Source organism: Oncorhynchus nerka, linkage group LG9b, assembly GCF_034236695.1.
Source record: "Oncorhynchus nerka isolate Pitt River linkage group LG9b, Oner_Uvic_2.0, whole genome shotgun sequence".
NCBI classification, from domain to species: Eukaryota; Metazoa; Chordata; class Actinopteri; order Salmoniformes; family Salmonidae; genus Oncorhynchus; species Oncorhynchus nerka.
This window is the reverse complement of record NC_088424.1, coordinates 30,277,037-30,300,846: the sequence shown is the minus strand read 5'-3', so window position 1 is coordinate 30,300,846 and position 23,810 is coordinate 30,277,037. Positions and strand designations below refer to the sequence as shown.

Sequence of the window (23,810 nt, the reverse complement as noted above, 5' to 3'; positions counted from 1 at the left end):
ATCCAAGTGCTGTGATTGTAGCTAGTTATTCAATGGTTAGTGCAATATGGGCTCCTTGGGACGTCCCTATCCTTAACACTTACCAGTTTCAACTTCAATGGGGTGAAGTCAGATTTGGGATGTCCCAATGATCCAGTTTTAGACTTTTCCCTCCAACAATCACAGTGCTGGGAACAGAGAAGAGCTGTGTTACTGGGATGAGCATCACTGTTTGGCAGAAAACACAAGGTAAGTTATGTTATGAAGAACCACTAATGTGCTGCTTTTAACACGTGGGAAGATTTAGGCTAGTGATTTGCTCCTTTTACAGTAATTGGGCTACTTTTAACAGGTCATGATTAATAAGTGTCATTAGGACAGTCAACCTTTTTGGAGACTGATGCAGTATTTGGTAAAACATTTTTTTATTTTTGTTTTGTTTAAATTGTATGTGTTAGTGGGAACTGAGATGTATAATTAAAATGTTCAACAAATACATTTGTAAAGGTACTTTTTAAAGAAATTCTACTGTGATCAGGGGCCCACTCTGATCATAACATATTTGGGAGTGTTCTCGTGAATGGATGCAAGTGTCTGCTAAATGGCTTTTCCTATTATTTATTACTTAATATTGTGTTTCTTGATGTGGGCGTTCCTTGATATCAGAGAACGCCCATTGGTGCCTGCCATTGGTCAATTTTATTTTATTTTTAATTTGACCTTTTTAACTAGGCAAGTCAGTTAAGAACAAATTCTTATTTTCAATGACGGCCTAGGAACAGTGGGTTAACTGCCTGTTCAAGGGCAGAACGACAGATTTTGTACCTTGTCAGCTCGGGGATTTGAACTTTGCAACCTTTCGGTTACTAGTCCAATGCTCTAACCACTAGGCTACCCTGGCGTTAAAACTGGTGTTTTTTTTTTTTTTACACAGATTTGTTTACATAGCAGATTAGGATGAATTAACGTGGCAGGTTGGGCAATGCTACAGTTGTCCCAGATAGGAAAGAAACTGCCACGGACAAATGGCGAGCATCAATGGGTATAACTTGACATCAAGAAACGCCAATGTCAGTAAACGCCCCTAAATGCATCTGCAATTACACCCTTCTCCCTCACATGTTGGGCTGTCCAGGCTGGATAGCTAAAGGCAGAGCGCATCGATGCATTTTCAGCGTACACTGCCGTGCAGTTGCAGCGTCATTGTGCAAACTGTTTGAATGAAGTTCGGTGTAGCTACTAGCTAGCTGGACAGAATCATATCGTAGCCAACTACACCCGACAGCGAATTCGCGCCCCGGTGACTGGAGTTTGAGAATAGCAAACAAAACAGCCTAAAAGATGACCGTATTTACAGGTAAGCTAATGCTGTAAAGTAACCACTTACATTGATGACCCTTTTCTGAACTATTTATACACGTGTTTCAATGATCACAATTGGACCGCTATCTAGCAAGCTAACTAGCTAGTGTTAGCTAGTCATCATAGGCCGTAAAGTAAATCAGTGGAGTCACCAACTAGCGAGCTGCCCGACAAAAATAACAGATTCGAGTGTTCTTTCTGATTTAAGAAAATATGACAAACTATCTAGTTAAGTAATCTAGATACGTGTTGGTGTTGTTGACAACTAGTTAAGTAATGTGTCTAACTAGCTAACTACTTAGCTTTATGTTGTGCTAACGGCACCAGTTAACTTCATGCAGTCACGTCAATATTTAGCTAGCTAGCCTGCTAACTGTTAAGCTAGCCATAAAATGAACTGTCTTACACTGTACGCAAAGAGCCTAACGTTACTGTATGAAAATTGTACTGCAACGTTACATCTGACCCAAATAAACTAGCTAAGGAGCTAGTCTAACGCTAGCCAATTTGTTTCCGCTAAATTAGTTTTGTGATTATTTTGCTAACTAACTTGCTAGCTAGGTAGCTAACGTTAGTTAGCTATCGAATTTAGGTAGCATGTTACTTAAGTCATTTTACCATCTTTTATGCAATCTTCCTAGTCAGCACAGTAGTAGCTGCAGTTTTTCACTTGCTTCTAGCTAACAGGTGATCAAGACTTAATAACCAAAACATTCGATTCTTATTTAAAGCCATCCTCTGCAGCACAGGTTATCACTGTAAAATATGATTGTGCTGTGTCATTCATGACAAGACACGATGCATCAGAGATGCCTTCCACTCCCTGCTGATTAGCAATAACAAATACCTGTGTTTGTTTTTTTCCCTCAGTGAATGTGAAATGGGGAAAAGAGAAGTTTGATGCAATAGAGCTGAACACAGAAGAACCTCCCATGGTCTTCAAGGCTCAGCTCTTTGCCTTGACCGGGGTACAACCAGAGAGACAGAAGGTTATGGTCAAGGGAGGCACACTTAAGGTAAAGTTGTCTCATTTTAGTTAATCAATGAATGTCATCACTTGGACCACGGATGATCAATAACTTATTTCCAAAGATACCTAATCATTTGTATATATTTTTTCAGGATGATGACTGGGGAAACATCAAATTAAAGAATGTAAGTATAGCCTAAGAGTTGTCATGTTACTTCTGTCAATATTGTGGAAAGTAGACTGATATATTGGCACATTTCATTGTAATTTAGTGGACCTGTTTTGGGGTAGTGTTAAGATTATCAAACCTAATACTGCAGGGTAATCTATTTTCTTCTTTGATTACCATCACCAGATATCCTATGGTACACAATGTGACATGCGATACTCTTCCTCCTCTCTCCACTCTCTCTCCGTCATTCCTCCTCCACCCTCTGTCCTAGGGGATGACTCTGTTGATGATGGGCTCAGCGGAGGCCCTGCCCGAGGAGCCTGCAGTCAGGCCCATGTTTGTAGAGGACATGACTGAGGACCAGCTGGCCTCAGCTGTGAGTTAATGTTTACTCGTTGGATGTCTGTTTGTTTAAAGGGAATGGATGCTGTCTGGGTTTGCCAGCACAGGCAGTCAGAGAAACTAACCCCATTTTGCTTGTTGTCTGTGTAGATGGAGATGCCTTGTGGACTGACCAACCTGGGAAACACCTGCTATATGAACGCTACAGTGCAGTGTCTTCGCTCCGTACCAGAGCTCAAAGGAGCCCTCAGAAGGTGGGCTCATGATTTTTGCATTAATGCCACTCTGTGATGATGCAAGCAACTTGTCAGTGATCTAATCTATAGTGATGATGCAATATGATTCTTATTAATTTGATATCTATATACAGCTGACAATTATATCACATGTATTGTTAGTCTTAGAAGACGCCGCTTTCAGGCCTTCAACATGATTTTTTTTCGTTTTGATTGCTACCTTGCCATGAGCAGGTGACCAGGGTGTGTCTATAAGGTTAGACAATAGACTGTTTTTGTTCTTAGATGTGTTTTATGGCTTTGATCTTATTTATGAGCCCTCTGTCTCCCCCTACAGGTACGCAGGTGCTCTGGGGTCCTCAGGGGCCAACGCATCATCCCAGTACATCACAGCAGGTCAGTGCCTGGCATTTGTATCTGTTTTATTTATATTTTTGTATCTGCCAGTGTAGACGTGGTAATGGTATGACTCAGTGAGTCGTAGCCATAGAGATCCTATTCCATTACTAAGTATTTCATTCCTAATTCTATGGTCAGAGCACAGTGCTGCCAATACCCGCATTGTGTGGTGTACTATAAACTGTAGGTGGCTTTGGGTAAAGGGTCAGCTAAATGTCCATGTTATAACTGTTAAATAACCGTTTGTATTCCCTTCCTCAGCCCTCCGTGATCTCTACGAGACCATGGACGAAACTTCCTCCAGCATACCCCCAATCATCCTGCTGCAGTTCCTGCACATGGCTTTCCCCCAGTTCGCTGAGAAGGGAGACCAGGGACAGTACCTTCAGCAGGTGAGACCAGGGCCCCTGGCTTGCACCAGTCACTCACTCATCACCAGAAGATGCTGCTTTGCTAATACTGCTTGGTACTACTCAGTAACACACATCTAGACTGAACCACATTGATTGCTGTTTCAAGTAGCCCAAGATGACATTTGAATAATTGTGCATACAGAATGTGGTCTGAAGAGTGGAAATGGGCTTCATTAATGAATGTCTCTCCCTCTCTAGGATGCCAACGAGTGCTGGCTGCAGATGATGCGGGTTCTTCAGCAGAAGTTGGAACCACAAGACCCAGACGCTCCCATGGAGGTGTGTGTATAAACAAATACGTAAGCCGTCAAGGTAGATGTGGATGTCTGTCCTAACTTTCCCTTTTTCTGTCTGTCATAGACTGACACTGAGAGTGGAGCTGCTGCTGTCGCTGCCAAGAAGAACTTCATTGACCAGTATTTTGGAGTGGAGTATGAAACCACGTATCCTTAGTCGGAACGCCTGACCAATTGAATTTGAGATGAGCGTATGATCTATTAGGGAAAGGAATATGGCTTTCAGGGTTTATTGGATGTGGCAGGTGGCACGGCAACATTTTCTAGGCCCCCATCTTGGCAGTTGTAGAGACATTTTTCCATTTCTAAGCCAATTTCCTGCAATTCTACAAATTTCTTCATGGAGCCGAGATACATTTTCGCAGTTTTAAAGCAAATTTCCTGCAATTCTATGCGTTTTGCCATGGCTAATCAATTCTCCCAACTGTCTAGCTTTCATTTTTGTGATTTGTTATTTCTCAAATATTATATTATAAACAATAATGGGCCTCATATATATATGTGTGTGTATTTTTTTTTCTACATACTTTATATCTGGTTACACTGAAATACTTTTCCCCCAATCCTGCGCACGTCATTTTATTTTACACTGTTTGGATTAAGGCGACCCGGAAAAAAAATGTTTAGCGGCCCGGCCCGCCTAAGGATTTGAATGGCAGAAAAATCCCTGGCTTCCACATTTGTATATTATTTCAACAAACCTTTTGCTCTCTCCTCCCAAGAATGGGGAGGCAGGTAGCAGAGTGGTTAGTGCGTTGGACTAGTAACTGAAAGGTTGCAAGATCGAATCCCTGAGCTGACAAGGTGAAAACTGACTTGCCTAGTTAAATAGAGTGGTGTCCTTCCTGTCTGAAACTATGTTAGGAAGGACACCTGGGCTTCATTAATGAGTCTCCTGTTTCTTTCTTAAAGATATGCTCAAGTTTGAATTTTTTTACCTCCCACTTTGGGCTGGATGTGTCGATGCGCAATTAGTCTCAATTCCTAGTTTGAAAGCAACCGTTTTTTGGAAACTGCGGTGCCATTTTTCCCACATGGGCCAGCCCCTGGCAATTTGAGTTCTATCCAATGCGCTTAAGCTCTTTGCAGTGTGGTGCACGTATCTGCACATATGTGATGTAGTACGCAATTTCCGTTGACCACTTTTCATAAGCTACTTTTAGACCTACTGGCTAAAGTATACAAAAGTAGTAGAGTCTCTTTAACCTCGGTTCTCAGTATGAAATGTACAGAGTCTGAAGATGAGGAGCCAGCTAAAGGTAAAGAGAGCCAGCTTCAACTCAGCTGTTTCATCAACCAGGAGGTCAAATACCTGGCCACCGGGCTCAGGCTGGTGAGTAGTACCACAGCAACACGCACAGGAATACATGGACGCATACATACAAATGCACAGAAACACACATGTGCACACAAAGGCTGTGATGTCTCGAAGGTGGTCTGTCACCATGGCAACACTGATCTAATCCCGTCATGTCCCGCTGTTTCTTTCTCCAGAGACTGCAGGAAGAAATCACCAAGCTGTCCCCGTCTTTGCAAAGAAATGCCCTGTACATAAAATCTGTAAGTTTGTAGTTTGGGCCGTAAGATTTTTATACACTAGGGAGAGCTTGTGAAATGTGTTTTGTCGTTTTAGTTGGTTGGTTAAGGTGATGTTCACTTGATCTCCCTTCGTCTAGTCTAAAGTCAGCCGCCTCCCTGCCTACCTGACCATTCAGATGGTTCGCTTTTTCTACAAAGAGAAGGAATCTGTCAATGCCAAAGTCCTAAAGGTAGGTCTTCTGATGTTTTAGGAATGTCCTCCTAATTGATGGATTATCATCAGAATACTGGGTGAAAGAATATTGTCCTGATGCTTTTTTCCCCTATTGAATTAATTTTCCAGGATGTCAAGTTCCCACTGATGCTGGATGTGTATGAGCTGTGTACCTCTGAGCTGCAAGAGAAGATGGTGGCAGTCAGGTCAAAGTTCAAGGAGATTGAGGACAAGAAGCTGGAGAAACAGTCACAGAAGGTAAAAATATATATTTATTTGTGTACCGTCTCTACTGCAAATTTATACTCTAGAAAATAAACCCAAACCTCCAAGAAATATATTTCCGTTTTGTCCTTTGACCAAACAAAGCAACTCGGTGTGAACGAACGTCTCAAACAACATGCGTGTAGTACGCGTAGCTTACATTTTCTCTTTGTGAATCAAGCAGGTGGAGAAGAAAGTGGGAGACAAACCGAAGGAAGTGAAATATGAGCCCTTTTCATTCGATGACGGTTGGTTACTTTACATATTGTTTTGTGGCATACCTTTACAAACTAAGAATCAGTCAGTCGTGTGAGGGATAGGTTGTTAATGTTTCTAAGCATGTGTCTTCCTTGCAGACCTGGGCTCCAACAACAGCGGTTACTACGACTTGCAGGCAGTGCTGACACACCAGGGCCGATCCAGCTCCTCCGGACACTATGTCGGCTGGGTCAAGAGGAAAGAAGGTAACCTCCATAGCATTAAGAAAAGTCTCCACAGTGCGATGAATAGATACATCAACCTGCTGCTTAAATGGGTAGTTCACCACAACTGAGGGTGTGGGATACGGACAAAGATATTTTAGATCACTTTACTTTGGTGAACTATCCCTTTAAACTAAGGTTCAGCTGTATGACGTTGCCAAGTAGCGGCCAGATGAGCACAAGTGCCCTTCGCTCTGCTGAAACGTGATAGCTGTGGGACCAAAACGGTGGAAGTATGCACTTAGTTGTGGAAGTCGGCCTGATTTATTATTTACCTTGTAAACAAACTACTATATTCATTGATTTGAATGAATGACTTTTCAATACATCCATGTTTTGCCATTACAGACGAGTGGGTGAAGTTTGATGATGACAAGGTGAGTGTGGTGTCTCCAGAGGATATACTGAGGCTGTCCGGTGGAGGAGACTGGCATATAGCCTACGTCCTACTGTACGGACCCCGACGACTGGAAATACTTGAAGAGGAGAAACAGTAATCAACCTAATGCAAAAAAACTAATCTAACAAACAAATGCCATTTCCAAGCACTGTCTACCCTGCATAGATGTGCAATAAATTCTGGGTGTCTTTATAAAGTAACTTTGACAGATGTTTGTAAAGCCATCCTATATCAACATGAGTGGAGGAAGGTTTTAAATGGTTTATTGAGCCAGGCAATCTCTGGACTGGATCATTGAGCGGTTGAGTTTCTAGTTCTGCAGTTTCATTGTTTTATACACATTGTATATTTTTTAAATCCTTGAACAAGGTGCTCATGTCAGTACTTCTCTGTAGTCATAACTAATCAGCTGTACAGTCTTTGGCCAAGTTATCCTATCTGGTTCAGGTGTCTTTCAATTTACCCTGTACCTTTAATTCAAATGTATTGGAGACCACCCCTATCACCTACAGTGCCCACTATTCAAACCATAATCAATTCTTACACCCCTTGCATCTCTTTTGGAAACGGAACTGTCTTGCACATTGCTTTCGTCATTGTGATTTGTCATCATACGAGCGGTTCAATACCTAATACAGTGTGACTATAACGCTTCTCTCTCATACATGCGGTCATTATCCTGATGGCTTTTCATAAATGGTGAAAATAAACTTATACCAAACCATGTTCTGATTAAATGACTCGCCTTTATCCATCTAAATGCCCATACTATATCTATTCATTGTCCCGTAAGTGGTTAGCGCTAAATGAATAAAGCTCTGGTCAAAGTTGAGCGTTTAACTATTCTATGGAGGATGAAATTACAGTACATGTCGAAGCATAAATACCAGCGAAAGGAAGGCCTTGATCTATGTCTCGTTGAGGATGTCTGCGATCTTGGGGAAGCCAGCAGCATTGAGCACTGGAACCAGGCTCCCCTCAAGGTCCTGCCAGGCCACCAGCAGCAGCTTGGCCGCGTCCTTGCTGTCTCAATCTCCTGGATCTTCGCTGCTTTTATCTCCAGCTGTCCAGCCAGGGTCTTCCATTGGGAACCTTGGGGCACACAAAAGGGATGTGATCAGGTCAATATGGAAAATCTGCAGTCCAACTAGAGCTTTGATTTTACAACTACATATCTAGAAGCTATACATTTTAATTGTGCTAGAACTCACTGTCATTGCTCTCTTTGAGAACGGTGTCGCCATTGTATTCTCCTGTCTTAATCTCCTCAAACGGGAGGTCCTTCTGTGATGACAGGGCAAAGGGGTTCCAATCCATCAGAGGGTAGGTCATGGGGAACATCTCAATTACATACTCCTTGTGTCCTCTGACCTCATGGGCTGTGAGGAGTATGAAATTGAGATGCTCCCAAAGGGAGCCTTGTAATTCATTAACATTTTCAGTATCCAAGCACCCATAGTTCCGCCAGACCAGACAACTCACAGGCAGCTCCTTGGCCAGTTTGATGACCATGCTCTCCAGGTAGTCAGCCAGGCTGCTGGGCTGGAAGAAGTGGGGACTCCTAGACAAGACGCATGGCTCGCCAGCCAGTTTGAGTTACGCACCACCCTACAGGACGGGGCGTGGAGGTGAGTGGATAATATTGAACCAGAACACTTCACACGGCAGGATCTTTCTTGACACCATTGGACAGGTCTTAGGACAGACAATCAACAGTTACAGTGTACAAAACATTAGGAACACCTTCCTAACATTGAGTTGCACCCCCTCAAATCGCCTCAATTCATTGAGGCATGAACTCTACAAGTATCAAAAGCGTTCCACAGGGATGCTGGCCTATGTTGACTCCAATGCTTCCCAGAGTTGTGTCAAGTTGGCTGGATGTCCTTTGGGTGGTGGACCATTCTTCATACACACAGGAAACTGTTGAGCATGAAAAACCCAGCTGCGTTGCAGTTATTGACACACTCCAACTGGTGTGCCTGGCATCTACTACAGTGGGATGCTGTTCAAAGGCACTTAAAATCTTTTGTCTTGCACATTTACCCTCTGAAAGACTCACATACACAAATAAGGCTTAATAAGAATTCTTCTTTAACATGTCTCCTCCCTTTCATCTACACTGATTGAAATGGATTTAGCAGGTGGCATCAGTATGGGATCATAGCTTTCACCTGGTCAGTCATGGAAAGAGCAGGTGTTCCTAACGTGTGTATACACGTACTTGTACTCATCGTCCATCAGGAGTTATAGAAGGGTCCATACCAATGTTTAGCCACTTTTTTTTTTTGGCACCGAGCAAATTTCTGGTCTGCTGAGCACAAACTTCAATGTTGGGAAAATTCGGTCCAACCTCCAGCATGCGTTTACTGTCAACACTGAGGCTGTACCCGCTTTAAGTTAGTGTTCAAGTAGGCTGCTGTGGTTTTTGGAGCATTTGTTCATGTCTTTTCTGAAGAAAGAAAGTGTCTGGACCCTTCTATAATATGTCATTTACATATTTTTTTTAACATTTGGTTGTAAAAAGCTAAATTCTCCTTTAAATGTTATACACCAAAAACATATAGGTAGATAAGTGGGCTATGTAACTTTGACCTTTGACCAGCTGCACCACTGCTGTAAAACCACTCACCTGCTAACTGACTGGCAAGCTGCCATATTGTTATGATTCAGATTACACAGTCTCGTGAGTTCATCACTGCAAGAAAACAAACACGAGTTTTGACAAAGCCAAATAAAAGGGAAGCTGTATTGGCAACATGCTATGTCTCCCCATTTTCATTAGGCTACAATGTGAGGGCTAGACATGGTAAATAATTCAACTGGCATACCTCAACTTTCCTAAATCAACTACGGTTTTGGGGAACACATTACTATTCTGTCCCAGTTATCATTGCCATACAGAGTTCGGATATGGACAAAATGTCCAATTCACACATGCGTATAATACAGGGGCTGACAAGGTAAAAATCTGTCATTTTGACCCTGAGCAAATCAGTTAATCAACTGTTCCGCCAGGCACCGATGACGTGGATATCAATTCAGGCAGTCCCCCGCACCTCTCTGATTCAGAGGGGTTGGGTTAAATGCGTAAGACATTTCAGTTGAATGCATTCAGCTGTACAACTGACTAGGTAACCCCCCCCGCCCGCCTTTCCCTACAGACTTGAATCTTTGATTTTAATCAGGGCAAGGTGACCGGAAACATGACCGAATACAAACAGTGTAACTATTCCCTCCGCAAGGCAATCAAACAAGCTAAGCGTCAGTATAGAGACAAAGTAGAATCTCAATTCAACGGCTCAGACACAAGAGGCATGTGGCAGGGTCTACAGTGAATCACGGATTACAAAAAGAAAACCAGCCCAGTCACGGACCAGGATGTATTGCTCCCAGGCAGACTAAATAACTTTTTTGCCCGCTTTGAGGACAATACAGTGCCACTGACACGGCCCGCAACTAAAACATGCAGACTCTCCTTCACTGCAGCCGACGTGAGGAAAACAAGGCTGCAGGCCCAGACTGCATCCCCAGCCGCGCCCTCAGAGCATGCGCAGACCAGCTGGTTGGTGTGTTTACGGACATATTCAATCAATCCCTATCCCAGTCTGTTGTTCCCACATGCTTCAAGAGGGCCACCATTATTCCTGTTCCCAAGAAAGCTAAGGTAACTAAGCTAAACGACTACCGCCCCGTAGCACTCACTTCCGTCATCATGAAGTGCTTTGAGAGACTATTCAAGGACCATATCACCTCCACCCTACCTGACACCCTAGACCCACTCCAATTTGCTTACCGCCCAAATAGGTCCACAGACGATGCAATCTCAACCACACTGCCCTAACCCATCTGGACAAGAGGAATACCTATGTGAGAAAGCTGTTCATCGACTACAGCTCGGCATTTAACACCATAGTGCCCTCCAAGCTCGTCATCAAGCTCGAGACCCTGGGTCTCGACCCCGCCCTGTGCAACTGGGTACTGGACTTCCTGACGGGCCGCCCCCAGGTGGTGAGGGTAGGCAACAAATTTTCCACCCCGCTGATCCTCAACACTGGGGCCCCACAAGGGTGTGTTCTGAGCCCTCTCCTATACTCCCTGTTCACCCACGACTGCGTGGCCACGCACGCCTCCAACTCAATCATCAAGTTTGCGGACGACACAACAGTGGTAGGCTTGATTACCAACAGCGATGAGACGGCCTACAGGGAGGAGGTGAGGGCCCTCGGAGTGTGGTGTCAGGAAAATAACCTCACACTCAACGTCAACAAAACTAAGGAGATGATTGTGGACTTCAGGAAACAGCAGAGGGAACATCCCCCTATCCACATTGATGGAACAGTAGTGGAGAGGGTAGTAAGTTTTAAGTTCCTCGGCATACACATCACAGACAAACTGAATTGGTCCACCCAAACAGACAGCATCGCGAAGAAGGCGCAGCAGCGCCTCTTCAACCTCAGGAGGCTGAAGAAATTTGGCTTGTCACCAAAAGCACTCACAAACTTCTACAGATGCACAATCGAGAGCATCTTGTCGGGCTGTATCACCGCCTGGTACGGCAACTGCTCCGCCCACAACCGTAAGGCTCTCCAGAGGGTAGTGAGGTCTGCACAACGCATCACCGGGGGCAAACTACCTGCCCTCCAGGACACCTACACCACCTCATGTCACAGGAAGGCCATAAAGATCATCAAGGACAACAACCACCCGAGCCACTGCCTGTTCACCCCGCTCTCATCCAGAAGGTGAGGTCAGTACAGGTGCATCAAAGCTGTGACCGAGAGACTGAACAGCTTCTATCTCAAGGCCATCAGACTGTTAAACACCCACCACTAACATTGAGTGGCTGCTGCCAACACACTGACTCAACTCCAGCCACTTTAATAATGGGAATTGATGGTAAATGATGTAAAATATATCACTAGCCACTTTAAACAATGCTACCTAATATGTTTACATACCCTACATTATTCATCTCATATGTATATGTATATACTGTACTCTATATCATCTACTGCATCTTTATGTAATACATGTATCACTAGCCACTTTAACTATGCCACTTTGTTTACATACTCATCTCATATGTATATACTGCACTCAATACCATCTACTGTATCTTGCCTATGCCGCACTGTACCATCACTCACTCATATCTTTATGTACATATTCTTTATCCCCTTACACTTGTGTCTATAAGGTAGTAGTTTTGGAATTGTTAGCTAGATTACTTGTTGGTTATTACTGCATTAGCTAGATTACTTGTTGGTTATTACTGCATTGTCGGAACTAGAAGCACAAGCATTTCGCTACACTCGCATTAACATCTGCTAACCATGTGTATGTGACAAATAACATTTGATTTGATATTCTTTCTGTAATGAAAAGCGCTATAGAAGTTGAATAAACTTATTGTACATTATAAGCACCCACCAAATTATTATTATTATGTTAGGATTGATATTTACTTCCCCATGAAGACCTTCCTGTCAGGGCCTTTACCTAGGAAGTCTTCTGGAGCTTGTCTCTTCCTCATGGGTCTCTTGGGTTCGTCATCTACTGGTCTTGATTTTTACAGTACCTTCAAAAAGCATTCATACCACTTGACTTATTCCACATGCTGTGTTACAGCTTATATTCAAAATATATATAATTTTTCTCACACACATGACCCCATAATGAAATGTCTTATTTAAATAAGTATTCACACCCCTTAGTCAATAGTTCATAGAAGCACCTTTGGCAGCAATTAGTATTTTTGGGTAAGTCTCTAGGAGCTTTCCACACCTGGATTGTGCAACATTTGCCCATTATCTTTTTCAAAATTCTCAGCTACTCATGAACATTCACTGTCTCCTTGGTAAGCAACTTGTGTAGATTTGGCCTTGTGTTTTAGGTTATTGTCCTGCTGAAAGGTGAATTTACATTTAAGTCATTTAGCAGACGCTCTTATCCAGAGCGACTTACAAATTGGTGCGTTCACCTTATGACATCCAGTGGAACAGCCACTTTACAATAGTGCATCTAAATCTTTTAAGGGGGGTGAGAAGGATTACTTTATCCTATCCTAGGTATTCCTTGAAGAGGTGGGGTTTCAGGTGTCTCCGGAAGGTGGTGATTGACTCCGCTGTCCTGGCGTCGTGAGGGAGTTTGTTCCACCATTGGGGGGCCAGAGCAGCGAACAGTTTTGACTGGGCTGCGCAGGAACTGTACTTCCTCAGTGGTAGGGAGGCGAGCAGGCCAGAGGTGGATGAACGCAGTGCCCTTGTTTGGGTGTAGGGCCTGATCAGAGCCTGGAGGTACTGAGGTGCCGTTCCCCTCACAGCTCCGTAGGCAAGCACCATGGTCTTGTAGCGGATGCGAGCTTCAACTGGAAGCCAGTGGAGGGAGCGGAGGAGCGGAAAGGACTGGAAAGCAGACTGAACCAGATTTTTTTGAGGATTTTTCCTGTGTTTAGCTCCATTCCATTTCTTATTTTATCCTGAAAAACTACCCAGTCCTTAATGATTAAACATAACCCATAACATGATGCAGCCACCACTATGCTTGAAAATATGGAGTGCCCCATGATTTGCCCCAAACATAACACTTTGTATTTAGGACAAAAAGTGAATTGCTTTGACACATTTTTTGCAGTATTACTTTAGTGCCTTGTTGCAGACAGGATGCACATTGTCAATTAGGTTAGTATTGTGGATAACTAATGTTGTTGATCCATCCTCAGTTTTTTCCTATCACAGCCATTAAACTTTTAACTGTTTTAAAGTCACCGTTGTGGCTCCTGAGTGGAACAGCATCGCAGTGCTAGAGACATCACAACAGACCCCAGTCTGGGCTGTATCACAACCGGCCGTGATCGGGAGTCCTATAAGGCAGCACACAATTGGGCCAGCGTCATCCGTGTTGGCCGGTGTAGGCCATCATTGTAAAATAAGAATTTGTTCTTAACTGACTTTCCTAGTTAAAGTTTAAATAAAACATTTAAAAATCCCAGTGGTGTCCTTCCTGTCTGGCAACTATGTTAGGAAGGACACCTGTATCTTTGTAGTGACTGGGTGTATTGATACACCAGCCAAAGTGTAATTAATAACTTCACCAACCTCAAAAGGGAGATTCGATGTGAGCATTTTCTTTTTTTTACCAATGGGTGCTGTTCTTTGAGGCATTTGAAAACCTCCCTGGTCTTTGTGGTTGAATCCGTGTTTGAAATTCACTCCTCGATTGAGGGAACTTGCAATTATCTGTATGTGTGGGGGACAGATGAGGTAGACATTCAAAAATCATGTTAAACACTTATCGCACACACAATGAGTCCATGAAACTTGTGACTTGTTAAAGCACATTTTTACTCCTGAACTTATTTAGGCTTGCCATAACAAAGGGCTTGAATACTAATTGACTCAAGACATTTCAGCTTTTCATTTTTTATTAATTTGTAAACATTTCTAAAAACATCATGGGGTATTGTGTGTAGGCCAGTGACAACCTCAACTTAGTCCATTTAAAATTCAGGCTGTAACACAACAAAACGTGAAAAAGGTCAAGGGGTGTGAATATCTTCTGAAGGCACTGTATATACAGTACCATTTAAAAGTTTGGACACCTAATTCAAGGATTTCTTTCTAAATTGTAGAATAATAGTAAAGAAATCAGAACTATGAAATAACACATATGGAATCATGTAAATAACAAGTGTCAAAATATATTTTATATTCTTCAAAGTAGCCACTCTTTGCCTTGATGACAGCTTTGCACAATCTTGGCATTCTCTCAACCAGCTTCATGAGGTGGTCACCTGGAATGCTTTTCCAACAGTCTTGAAGGAGTTCCCACATACTGAGCACTTGTTGGCTGCTTTTCATACACTCTGCAGTCCAACTCATCCAAAACCATCTCAATTGGATTGAGGTTGGGTGATCTGATGCAGCACTCCATCACTATCCTTCTTGGTCAAATAGCCCTTACACAGCCTGGAGGTGTGTTTTGGGTCATTATCTGCTGAAAAAAATGATAGTCCCACTAAGTGCAAACCAGATGGGATGCCGTATCGCTGCAGAATGCTGTGGTAGCCATGCTGGTTAAGTGTGCCTTGAATTCTAAATAAATCACTGACAGTGTCACCAGCAAAGCACCCCCACACCTCCTCCATGCTTCACGGTGGGAACCACACGTACGGAGATCATCCCTTTACCTACTCTGCGTCTCACAAAGTCATGGCGGTTGGAACCAAAAATCGAATCATTTGGACTCATCAGACCTAAGGACATATTTCCACCAGTCTAATGTCCAATGCTCGTGTTTATTGGCCCAAGTAAGTATCTTCTTCTTACTGGAGTCCTTAAGTACTGGTTTCTTCGCAGCAATTCGACCATGAAGGCCTGATTCACACAGTTTCCTCTGAACAGTTGATGTTGAGATGTGTCTGTTAATTTAATTCTGTGAAGCATTTATTTGGGCTGCAATTTGAGATGCAGTTATTTGCAGATTTCTGAGGCTGGTAACTGTAATGAACTTATCCTCTGCAGCAGAGGTAATCTGGGTCTTCCTTTCCTGTGGTGGTCCTCATGAGAGCCAGTTTCATCATAGTGCTGGGTGGTTTTTGCGTTTTAAGACACTTTCAAAGTTCTTTAAATCTTCCGGATTGACTGACCTTCAGGTCTTAAAGTAATGATGGACTGTCGTTTATCTTTGCTTATTTTAGCTGTTTTTGCCATAATATGGACTTGGTCTTTTATCAAATAGGACGATCTTCTGTATGTAGAAAACAGTTTAAAAAAATAAAGAACTAAAAGAACCCTGGAATGAGTAGGTGTGTCAACTATTGACTGGTAATGTACACTGCTCAAAAAAAATAAAGGGAACACTTAAACAACACAATGTAACTCCAAGTCAATCACACTTCTGTGAAATCAAACTGTCCACTTAGGAAGCAACACTGATTGACAATAAATTTCACATGCTGTTGTGCAAATGGAATAGACAACAGGTGGAAATTATAGGCAATTAGCAAGACACCCCCAATAAAGGAGTGGTTCTGCAGGTGGTGACCACAGACCACTTCTCAGTTCCTATGCTTCCTGGCTGATGTTTTGGTCACTTTTGAATGCTGGCGGTGCTTTCAATCTAGTGGTAGCATGAGACGGAGTCTACAACCCACACAAGTGGCTCAGGTAGTGCAGCTCATCCAGGATGGCACATCAATGCGAGCTGTTTGCTGTGTGTCAGGGTAGTGTCCAGAGCATGGAGGCGCTACCAGGAGACAGGCCAGTACATAAGGAGACGTGGAGGAGGCCGTAGGAGAGCAACAACCCAGCAGCAGGACCGCTACCTCCGCCTTTGTGCAAGGAGGAGCACTGCCAGAGCCCTGCAAAATGACCTCCAGCAGGCCACAAATGTGCATGCGTCTGCTCAAACGGTCAGAAACAGACTCTGAGGGTGGTATGAGGGCCCAACGTCCACAGGTGGGGGTTGTGCTTACAGCCCAACACCGTGCAGGACGTTTGGCATTTGCCAGAGAACACCAAGATTGGCAAATTCGCCACTGGCGCCCTGTGCTCTTCACAGATGAAAGTAGGTTCACACTGAGCACATGTGACAGTCTGGAGACACCGTGGAGAACGTTCTGCTGCCTGCAACATCCTCCAGCATGACCGGTTTGGCGGTGGGTCAGTAATGGTGTGGGTGGCATTTATTTGGGGGGGCCCTCCATGTGCTCGCCAGAGGTAGCCTGACTGCCATTAGGTACCGAGATGAGATCCTCAGACCCCTTGTGAGACCATATGCTGGTGTGGTTGGCCCTGGGTTCCTCCTAATGCAAGACAATGCTAGACCTCATGTGGCTGGAGTGTGTCAGCAGTTCCTGCAAGAGGAAGGCATTGATGCTATGGACTGGCCCGCCCGTTCCCCAGACCTGAATCCAATTGAGCACATCTGGGACATCATGTCTCGCTCCATCCACCACAGACTGTCCAGGAGTTGGCGGATGCTTTAGTCCAGGTCTGGGAGGAGATCCCTCAGGAGACCATCCGCCACCTCATCAGGAGCACGCCCAGGCGTTGTAGGGAGGTCATACAGGCACGTGGAGGCCACACACACTACTGAGCCTCATTTTGACTTGTTTTAAGGACGTTGGATCAGCCTGTAGTGTGGTTTTCCACTTTAATTTTGAGTGTGACTCCAAATCCAGACCTCCATGGGTTGATAAATTTGATTTCCATTGATCATTTTTGTGTGATTTTGTTGTCAGCACATTCAACTATGTAAAAAAAAGGTATTCAATAAGAATATTTCATTCATTCAGATCTAGGATGTGTTATTTTAGTGTTCCCTTTATTTTTTTGAGCAGTGTATATTCCTCACTTTAATGAATTATATATATTTTCGATTTGGACTTTGTCTTGATAATAATATTTTCATAAGTATAGGATCATAAACATGAGGTTGTTGAATTCTGCTGCTATACCTTTCCTTCACAAAGCTTGGGCATCCCTAATTTTTCTACGATTTCCAGTTCTCCTCTGTGTTTAGGACATGCTGTCAAAATATGAGGGGACTTTTCAATGTCATCAATAACCCTTATGCTGTCAACCTTGACTTGTAATACAGAAGGCTATACAGTACCATTTGAGGGTTGTTCTTTTTTTATATTATTTTCTACAATGTAGAATAACAGCGAAGACATCAAAACTATGAAATAACACATATGGAATCATGTAGTAACCAAAGAAGTGTTAAACAAATCCAAATATATTTGAGATTCTTCAAATAGCCACCCTTTGCCTTGATGACAGCTTTGCACACTGTTGGTATTCTCTCAACCAGCTTAATGAGGTAGTCACCTGGAATCCATTTAAATTAAACAGGTGTGCCTTGTTAAAAATGTAATTAATGTGTTTGAGCCAATCAGTCATTGTGACAAGGTAGGGGTGGTATACAGAAGATAGCCCTATTGAACTTGACCTGTCCCTTGGAGGTACTGGAACAGGATAAGGTACTGCAGGAGGATGTGTCGTCTGAAGTTACTGTCACTGAGCTGCAGGTCCATCAACTAGAGAGGCAAAGACAGAGACTATTTGAAGGGATCCATTTGAGAAAGGTGAGGTATAGACTTCCTAATCTCAATCACATAATGAGTAGTTACTTGGGACGTAAGGTGATTTGTAGAACAGTGACTGTGCAGTCACTGCAATGTAGTCAATCTATATTCTGTTCTATTCTTAATTGATGGAAGTTGAGATGTCACCTTCTCACTGGTGAGGAACTTGGCAAAGTAAACGTGGTCTCCTCCTGCCGTCCTCAGCTCTTCCAGCATCTTTTTAGAAGCCTGCATGTCGTCCAGCTTGAAGCTTCTAAACACTGCCAGCGTCTCGTCTGAATACTACAGACAACATACAGAACATTTCTATTAACTCAAACAACTTTTCAGTGTCTTCTCACAGAAACAAACACAGCCAGCACCTGTCTTGATACTTCACAGGACATACAGAATAGTAACAGTTTTGAACAAGACATTTTTTTAAAGCAAAGTGTCATACTTTTAGTAGATGTCCATAGATGGGTCATGTCACAAAGCTATTTTGGGAGGGAAAGAGGGCAGAAAAGTAACTTTGAGGAAAGTCATCCAGGAAAACTTCTCATAACACTGAACAGGGTTTCTGAAGTAGTCCTGCAGAGTCCAGAACTTCCTGTAGGTTGTAGTCGATAGGGATAGAACTACAAACAGGGAGCAATTTTATAGATGACAACTTGTTTTAGCAAGCTGCAATCAAACTTACAAGACTTGCCAGCATAGGGATCAGTGCAACAGGTATGTTGATGAAAAACCACTGATGATTCCAAGCATTGCGATAGATGGAACAAGGACTCATGTTGCTTACCATGGAGCAGGTGCACTAGGTTCCCCATCTCCCCCTTCTCCACTTCCATCCCATCCTCCTCCTCTGTGGGCTGTAGAAGACAACACAGAACAGAGGTAGAGAGAGAGTGGTAAATTCATTGTTAAGCACATTCAACAGCACACACATCATTCAACAGCTTACACAATACACAGTATCTATAATCCTTAGAACAAGGCCTTACCTTCTGGCCAAGAGTGCTCTCTTGCTCATTTTTGTTGAACACTGTGATGTTGTCGAGATTAAACTGGCTCTGCAGGTTCAGACCTGAAACACACAAAGGAACACAATAGTGGCCACAAGTCCACATCCATGATAAAACATAAATGACGTCAGTTCCTGTAGCTCCATGTAACCCTCTCACCTGATTTCTTAGACAGGGGAAAGAGACGAGCCAGGAACAGCTGGATCCGTCCACAGAAGACTGTGTTCTGAGACTTGGACAACCTCCTCAAAAGATCTGCAAAGTAAGAAGATGGGGTTTAGTGATGGAATATCTGCACAAATAAAGATAACAAACAGGGCCGGCAAGTAGCCTAGACGTTAGAGAGGCGAGCCAGCAACCAGAGGGTTGCCAGTTCGAATCCCGGGTCCTACAGGAAACATCTGCCAGGAAGTGATCTTAATGTGTGCCTTTATCCTCACCATTACACATCCTTAACAAGTAGTTCTTCCCAGCAGTGTAAAAGGAGTTCTGAAGTGAGAGAGGAGAAAGTTATGTTGGTGGCATTTCCTCAATAATTAAAAGGAAAGATCTATAAGAAACTAAGAAACCTGTCATCAAGTAAACATTGACCGTTACTCTAAGAACACAGAGAAACAGACTAAGCTACTTACAGACTTCCAGGTGGAGACATTCTCTTCAACAAAGGAGAAGACATCACACTGGTACAGAGGAAGACAGTCCAGAACATCTCCCAACAGTAGGAAAGCAGTGTTGGCGGAGCAGATACCTACATGGACAAGTGAATTTACTACACTTTTCTACACAATTACTACATCAATTGCTGTCTGGCGTGTATATCGATGAAATACCAAGGAGGTAAAACAGAGGGAGATGTAGCGATGTTATGACGTGACGTTCAACCTGCTACTTACCTTCAGTGACTCCATCAATGCTGAGATAGATGAGAGACAGGAAGTCATCGACGAGTGCTTTCCACCTGTAAAAGAAAAGGAGAGAAAGAGAGAATGTTGCTCGACTCTTGGTGAAGCATATTGAGCATAAGCAAGACCATGTACTAGCAGTATACTTCGACACATTTTTCACCTTGTCGGCTCAGGTTTTCGAACCAGCGACCTCGCTAACCACTAGGTGGCAGGTAGCCCTTGAGCAAGGCACTTAACCCTAATTTGCCCCAGGGGCGCCGTACTACTATGTTTGACCCTGTAAAACAACACATTTCACTGCACCTATCAGGTGTATGTGACAACAAAACAAACACACATATATATACACATACATATAAATATACTAAACAAAAATATAAATGCAACATGCAATAATTTCAAAGATTTTACTGAGTTACACAGTTCATAGAAGGAAATCAGTCAATTGAAATAAACTAATTAGGCCCTAATCCAAGGATTTCACATGACTGGGCAGAGGCATAGCCATGTCTGGGCACAGGCCCACCCACTGGGGAGCCATCCAATCAGAATGAGTTTTTCCCCACAAAAGGGCTTTATTACAGACAGAAGTACTCCTCAGCATCCCCACTCCTTTCACTATCCCACAGGTGAAGGATGTGGAGGTCCTGGGCTGGCATGGTTACACGTGGTCTGCAGTTGTGAGGCCGGTTGGAAGTACCGCCAAGTTTTCTAAAACTACGTTAGAGGCGAAATTAACATTACATTCTCTGGCAACAGCTCTGTTAGACATTCCTGCAGTCAGCATGACAATTGCGTGTTCCCTCAAAACTTGAGACATCTGTGGCTTTGTGTTGTGTGACAAAACTGCTAATTTTATAGTGGCCTTTTATTGCCCCCAGCACAAGGTGCACCTGTGTAATGGTCATGCTGTTTAAATCAGCTTCTTGATAAGCCACACCTGTCAATTGGATGGATTATCTTGGCAAGGGAGAAATGCTCATTAACAGGCATTGTGCACTAAATTTGAGAAAAATTGTATTGAACATTTCTGGGAAATTTTATTTCAGCTCATGAAAAAAATGGGACCAACACTTTACATATCTAAAACAAATTACACACATACATACATATGTGCTACATTTCTTTAAACTCACAATCTACTCATCCAGGACCTGCCTCAGAGCTTGGTCAAGGGTGGTCTTCTTCTCTGTCTCACTGTGATGAGACAAGCAGGCAGACAATGTCTGTGGTGATGTGGACAGAGACATAGCCTAGAGATTATAGAATTCATGTTAACAGCTAACGTTAGCTATGTAACGCCATTCACTCACTTTCCAGTGATCTGGTTGAATGCGTTTATCAAAGGTTTGCTGGTTTTGTTGACCAACGCACTTCTGGTTGAGGCCTGGGTGAGAGTTATAACAATTGAACAAATAAAAGCTTAGTATTTTATTGGGACTATCGTTACACGTTAACCTGCTAACGTGATTAAGCTAGCCAACTAACGTGTCTAATAAATATGACTTGGCTTGCAAAGGTATTGTAAGCGTTTCTACAAAGATGTGATACATTTAACAATTTAAATCATGCATAGAATAGTCTGAAATACTCCGTATTGAAGACAAGTTCTTACTGTAAATATTTATTTTGCATCGTTGAAATTGAATAAAATCAGTACAGACATCTTTCCTCTTCAACAATAAACGTGACCCCGACAAAAGTTGTATATCCGGTTCAAATCGGGCGCAATCAGGATGTCAACATTGTAAGCCTTAAGGCATGGTTCAGAAAGTAATGTTTATAATTTGTAACATGAATACAATTTACGGATAATCTTCTGCCCTAGCAGTATTTTGATTTTGTTTACAAGGAACATCAGAGTAAAACTTACTGTTCAACTAGGCCTATGCCAAATCAAATGCTTTGCTGGACTTTAGATATCTAAACTTTTATTTTTTATAACCAGTGTAATAACGGATGCAGCCTATTGCATTTCAGGGATGATCGATCTCGTATTTCCGGGATGTTCATTGGTATAATAGCCTTCAGTTTTACGTGCGGCCAGAAGATGACACTATACACTTTTGTAAACTATTGATTGTTGTTCCACAGAGTTCCTAAACCCAGAAGCGCAACATCGCGAGACTTCAGGGAAAGCATGTGTTGGGTTTGGGGTCAATTATGAAGGTAACATAGTGCCTTGTGTAAAATATGAGTTGCACTTATATAATCCGTTTTGTATTTGGAAAAAAATATCAAACATGGCACTTGAGAATAAATGCAACATTTGCAAGCACATAACATGAACATTCAAACATGCACGTTGATATGTTAAGAAATTCAATAAGATTTGCAACTAAATTTGAGAATGAATGCAACTAATTTTCTAAACTTGTGACTGGTGAATCTTCTGTGAATCAAAACTACATTTACTGATGTCAAATCTGTGCACTCAGAGTTTTGTCACTAATTTACCGACTAACCTCGGCCAAAGGTTTTGTAGATGTAAAAAAACATTCAAATAAAATGTTATTGGTCGTATACACAATATTTAGCAGGTGTAGCGAAATGCTTGTGTTCCTAGCTCCAACAGTGCAGTAATATCTTTACAGCCACAACATCATGATCATGTAGTCATGCATCTGCAGACCAGCGAGGTGAAGAAAAGCTTGCTTTGGGTGAGCTAGCTAGAACAACATCAACTAGCTAGCTATAATATCAGATAAACATTTTCAGGAAAAGCATGGAAAGAGTTAGCTACCTGTAGTATTATTTTAAACCAACTCATGCACGTCTGTGTTACATTATCTTTTAGTATATTTGTACTGTATTGCTATCTGTCTCAAGTTGCACAAATTCTGTTTGAATTGTCATGACTGAATTATCATTCAAATAATGTTGTGCCTCTCTTTCAGATCTGCTAAGCACTGCTAAGCACACCTCTGCCTCTGCTACCCATACAACCACTACCTCAAAGTGTTTGGGTCAGCTCCTTCCTGGCTGGCCCTGTTCAGGAGTGACATTGGACAGGGCCACAGTGTCTCCCAGCCCCCGTCTCCTCAGTGTTTTACCTAAAAGGCTCAGACTTTTCTGTCTCCATCTACGCGGGCCGGCACCCGTGTCTCACTGGGCCATGGCTCTGTCGGATCTCTCTTGGGGCCAAAGCCAGGCCGCTGGTACTTTTCAGTTTGCATTGCCATAACAATGGCTAACTATGAACTTTAACATCTTCTCTCAAAGCAATGGTTTTGATTATGCAGAGGTTGTGGATTCCTCACTGCCAGCTCTAGCTATGGAAACAATTCCCCTAGTATAACATAAGGGTTTAACAAACTAACAAAATCATCTAGAATGTTATTGTATGCTGTAGTGTTAAGATTTTCCTTCACTGGTGCTAAGGGGCTTAGCATGAACCATGAAAAACAACCCCAGTACATTATTCCTCGTCCACCAAACTTTACTGTTGGCAGGTAGCATTTTCCTGGCATCTGCCAAACCCAGATTTGTCTGTCGGACTGACAGATGGTGAAGCGTGATTCATCACTCCAGAGAACGCATTTCCACTACTTCAGAGTCCAATGGCGGCAAGCTGTATACTGTATACTTTTTAAGAACACCTACTCATTGAAGAGTTTCTTTTTTTCACTTTTTTCTACATTGTAGAATAATAGTGTAGACATCAAAACTATGAAATAACACATATGGAATCATGTAGTAAACAAAAAAGTGTTAAACAAATCAAAATATATGTTATAT

At 42.7% G+C, this 23,810-nt stretch overlaps 2 protein-coding genes across 20 annotated transcripts; one reads left to right on the top strand and one right to left on the bottom strand.

The window, feature by feature from the left end:
- The first annotated feature begins 1,109 nt into the window (after positions 1 to 1,109).
- On the top strand, positions 1,110 to 7,794 carry LOC115114581 (ubiquitin carboxyl-terminal hydrolase 14-like). Its single transcript, XM_029642953.1, has 16 exons — positions 1,110 to 1,336; positions 2,212 to 2,357; positions 2,464 to 2,496; positions 2,755 to 2,859; positions 2,976 to 3,079; positions 3,399 to 3,457; positions 3,722 to 3,852; positions 4,072 to 4,152; positions 4,234 to 4,316; positions 5,388 to 5,502; positions 5,664 to 5,729; positions 5,846 to 5,938; positions 6,052 to 6,180; positions 6,368 to 6,434; positions 6,543 to 6,650; positions 7,017 to 7,794. Exons 1-16 carry the CDS (start codon positions 1,321 to 1,323, stop codon positions 7,163 to 7,165), a joined length of 1,485 nt encoding a protein of 494 aa, XP_029498813.1. The 5' UTR covers positions 1,110 to 1,320; the 3' UTR covers positions 7,166 to 7,794.
- On the bottom strand, positions 6,177 to 22,242 carry LOC115114582 (THO complex subunit 1-like). Of its 19 annotated transcripts, none has more exons than XM_065013521.1 (15): positions 21,688 to 22,240; positions 20,061 to 20,125; positions 19,800 to 19,915; positions 19,608 to 19,656; positions 19,327 to 19,422; positions 19,147 to 19,229; positions 18,945 to 19,014; positions 18,603 to 18,639; positions 18,311 to 18,445; positions 14,169 to 18,115; positions 12,571 to 12,649; positions 8,551 to 9,766; positions 8,280 to 8,352; positions 7,956 to 8,160; positions 6,177 to 6,630 (listed from the first exon to the last, which is right to left on the bottom strand). In XM_065013521.1, exons 1-8 carry the CDS (start codon positions 21,705 to 21,707, stop codon positions 18,632 to 18,634), a joined length of 507 nt encoding a protein of 168 aa, XP_064869593.1. In that variant the 5' UTR covers positions 21,708 to 22,240; the 3' UTR covers positions 6,177 to 6,630; positions 7,956 to 8,160; positions 8,280 to 8,352; positions 8,551 to 9,766; positions 12,571 to 12,649; positions 14,169 to 18,115; positions 18,311 to 18,445; positions 18,603 to 18,631. The 19 variants fall into 19 exon arrangements, with proteins under 19 accessions (XP_064869593.1, XP_064869589.1, XP_064869583.1 ...); XM_065013517.1 differs by adding exons at positions 21,209 to 21,269; positions 21,386 to 21,459 and having other exon boundaries at positions 18,311 to 19,014; positions 21,688 to 22,239; XM_065013511.1 differs by having other exon boundaries at positions 8,551 to 8,763; positions 9,701 to 9,766; positions 12,537 to 12,649; positions 18,311 to 19,014; positions 21,688 to 22,242.
- Positions 22,243 to 23,810: the final 1,568 nt, after the last annotated feature.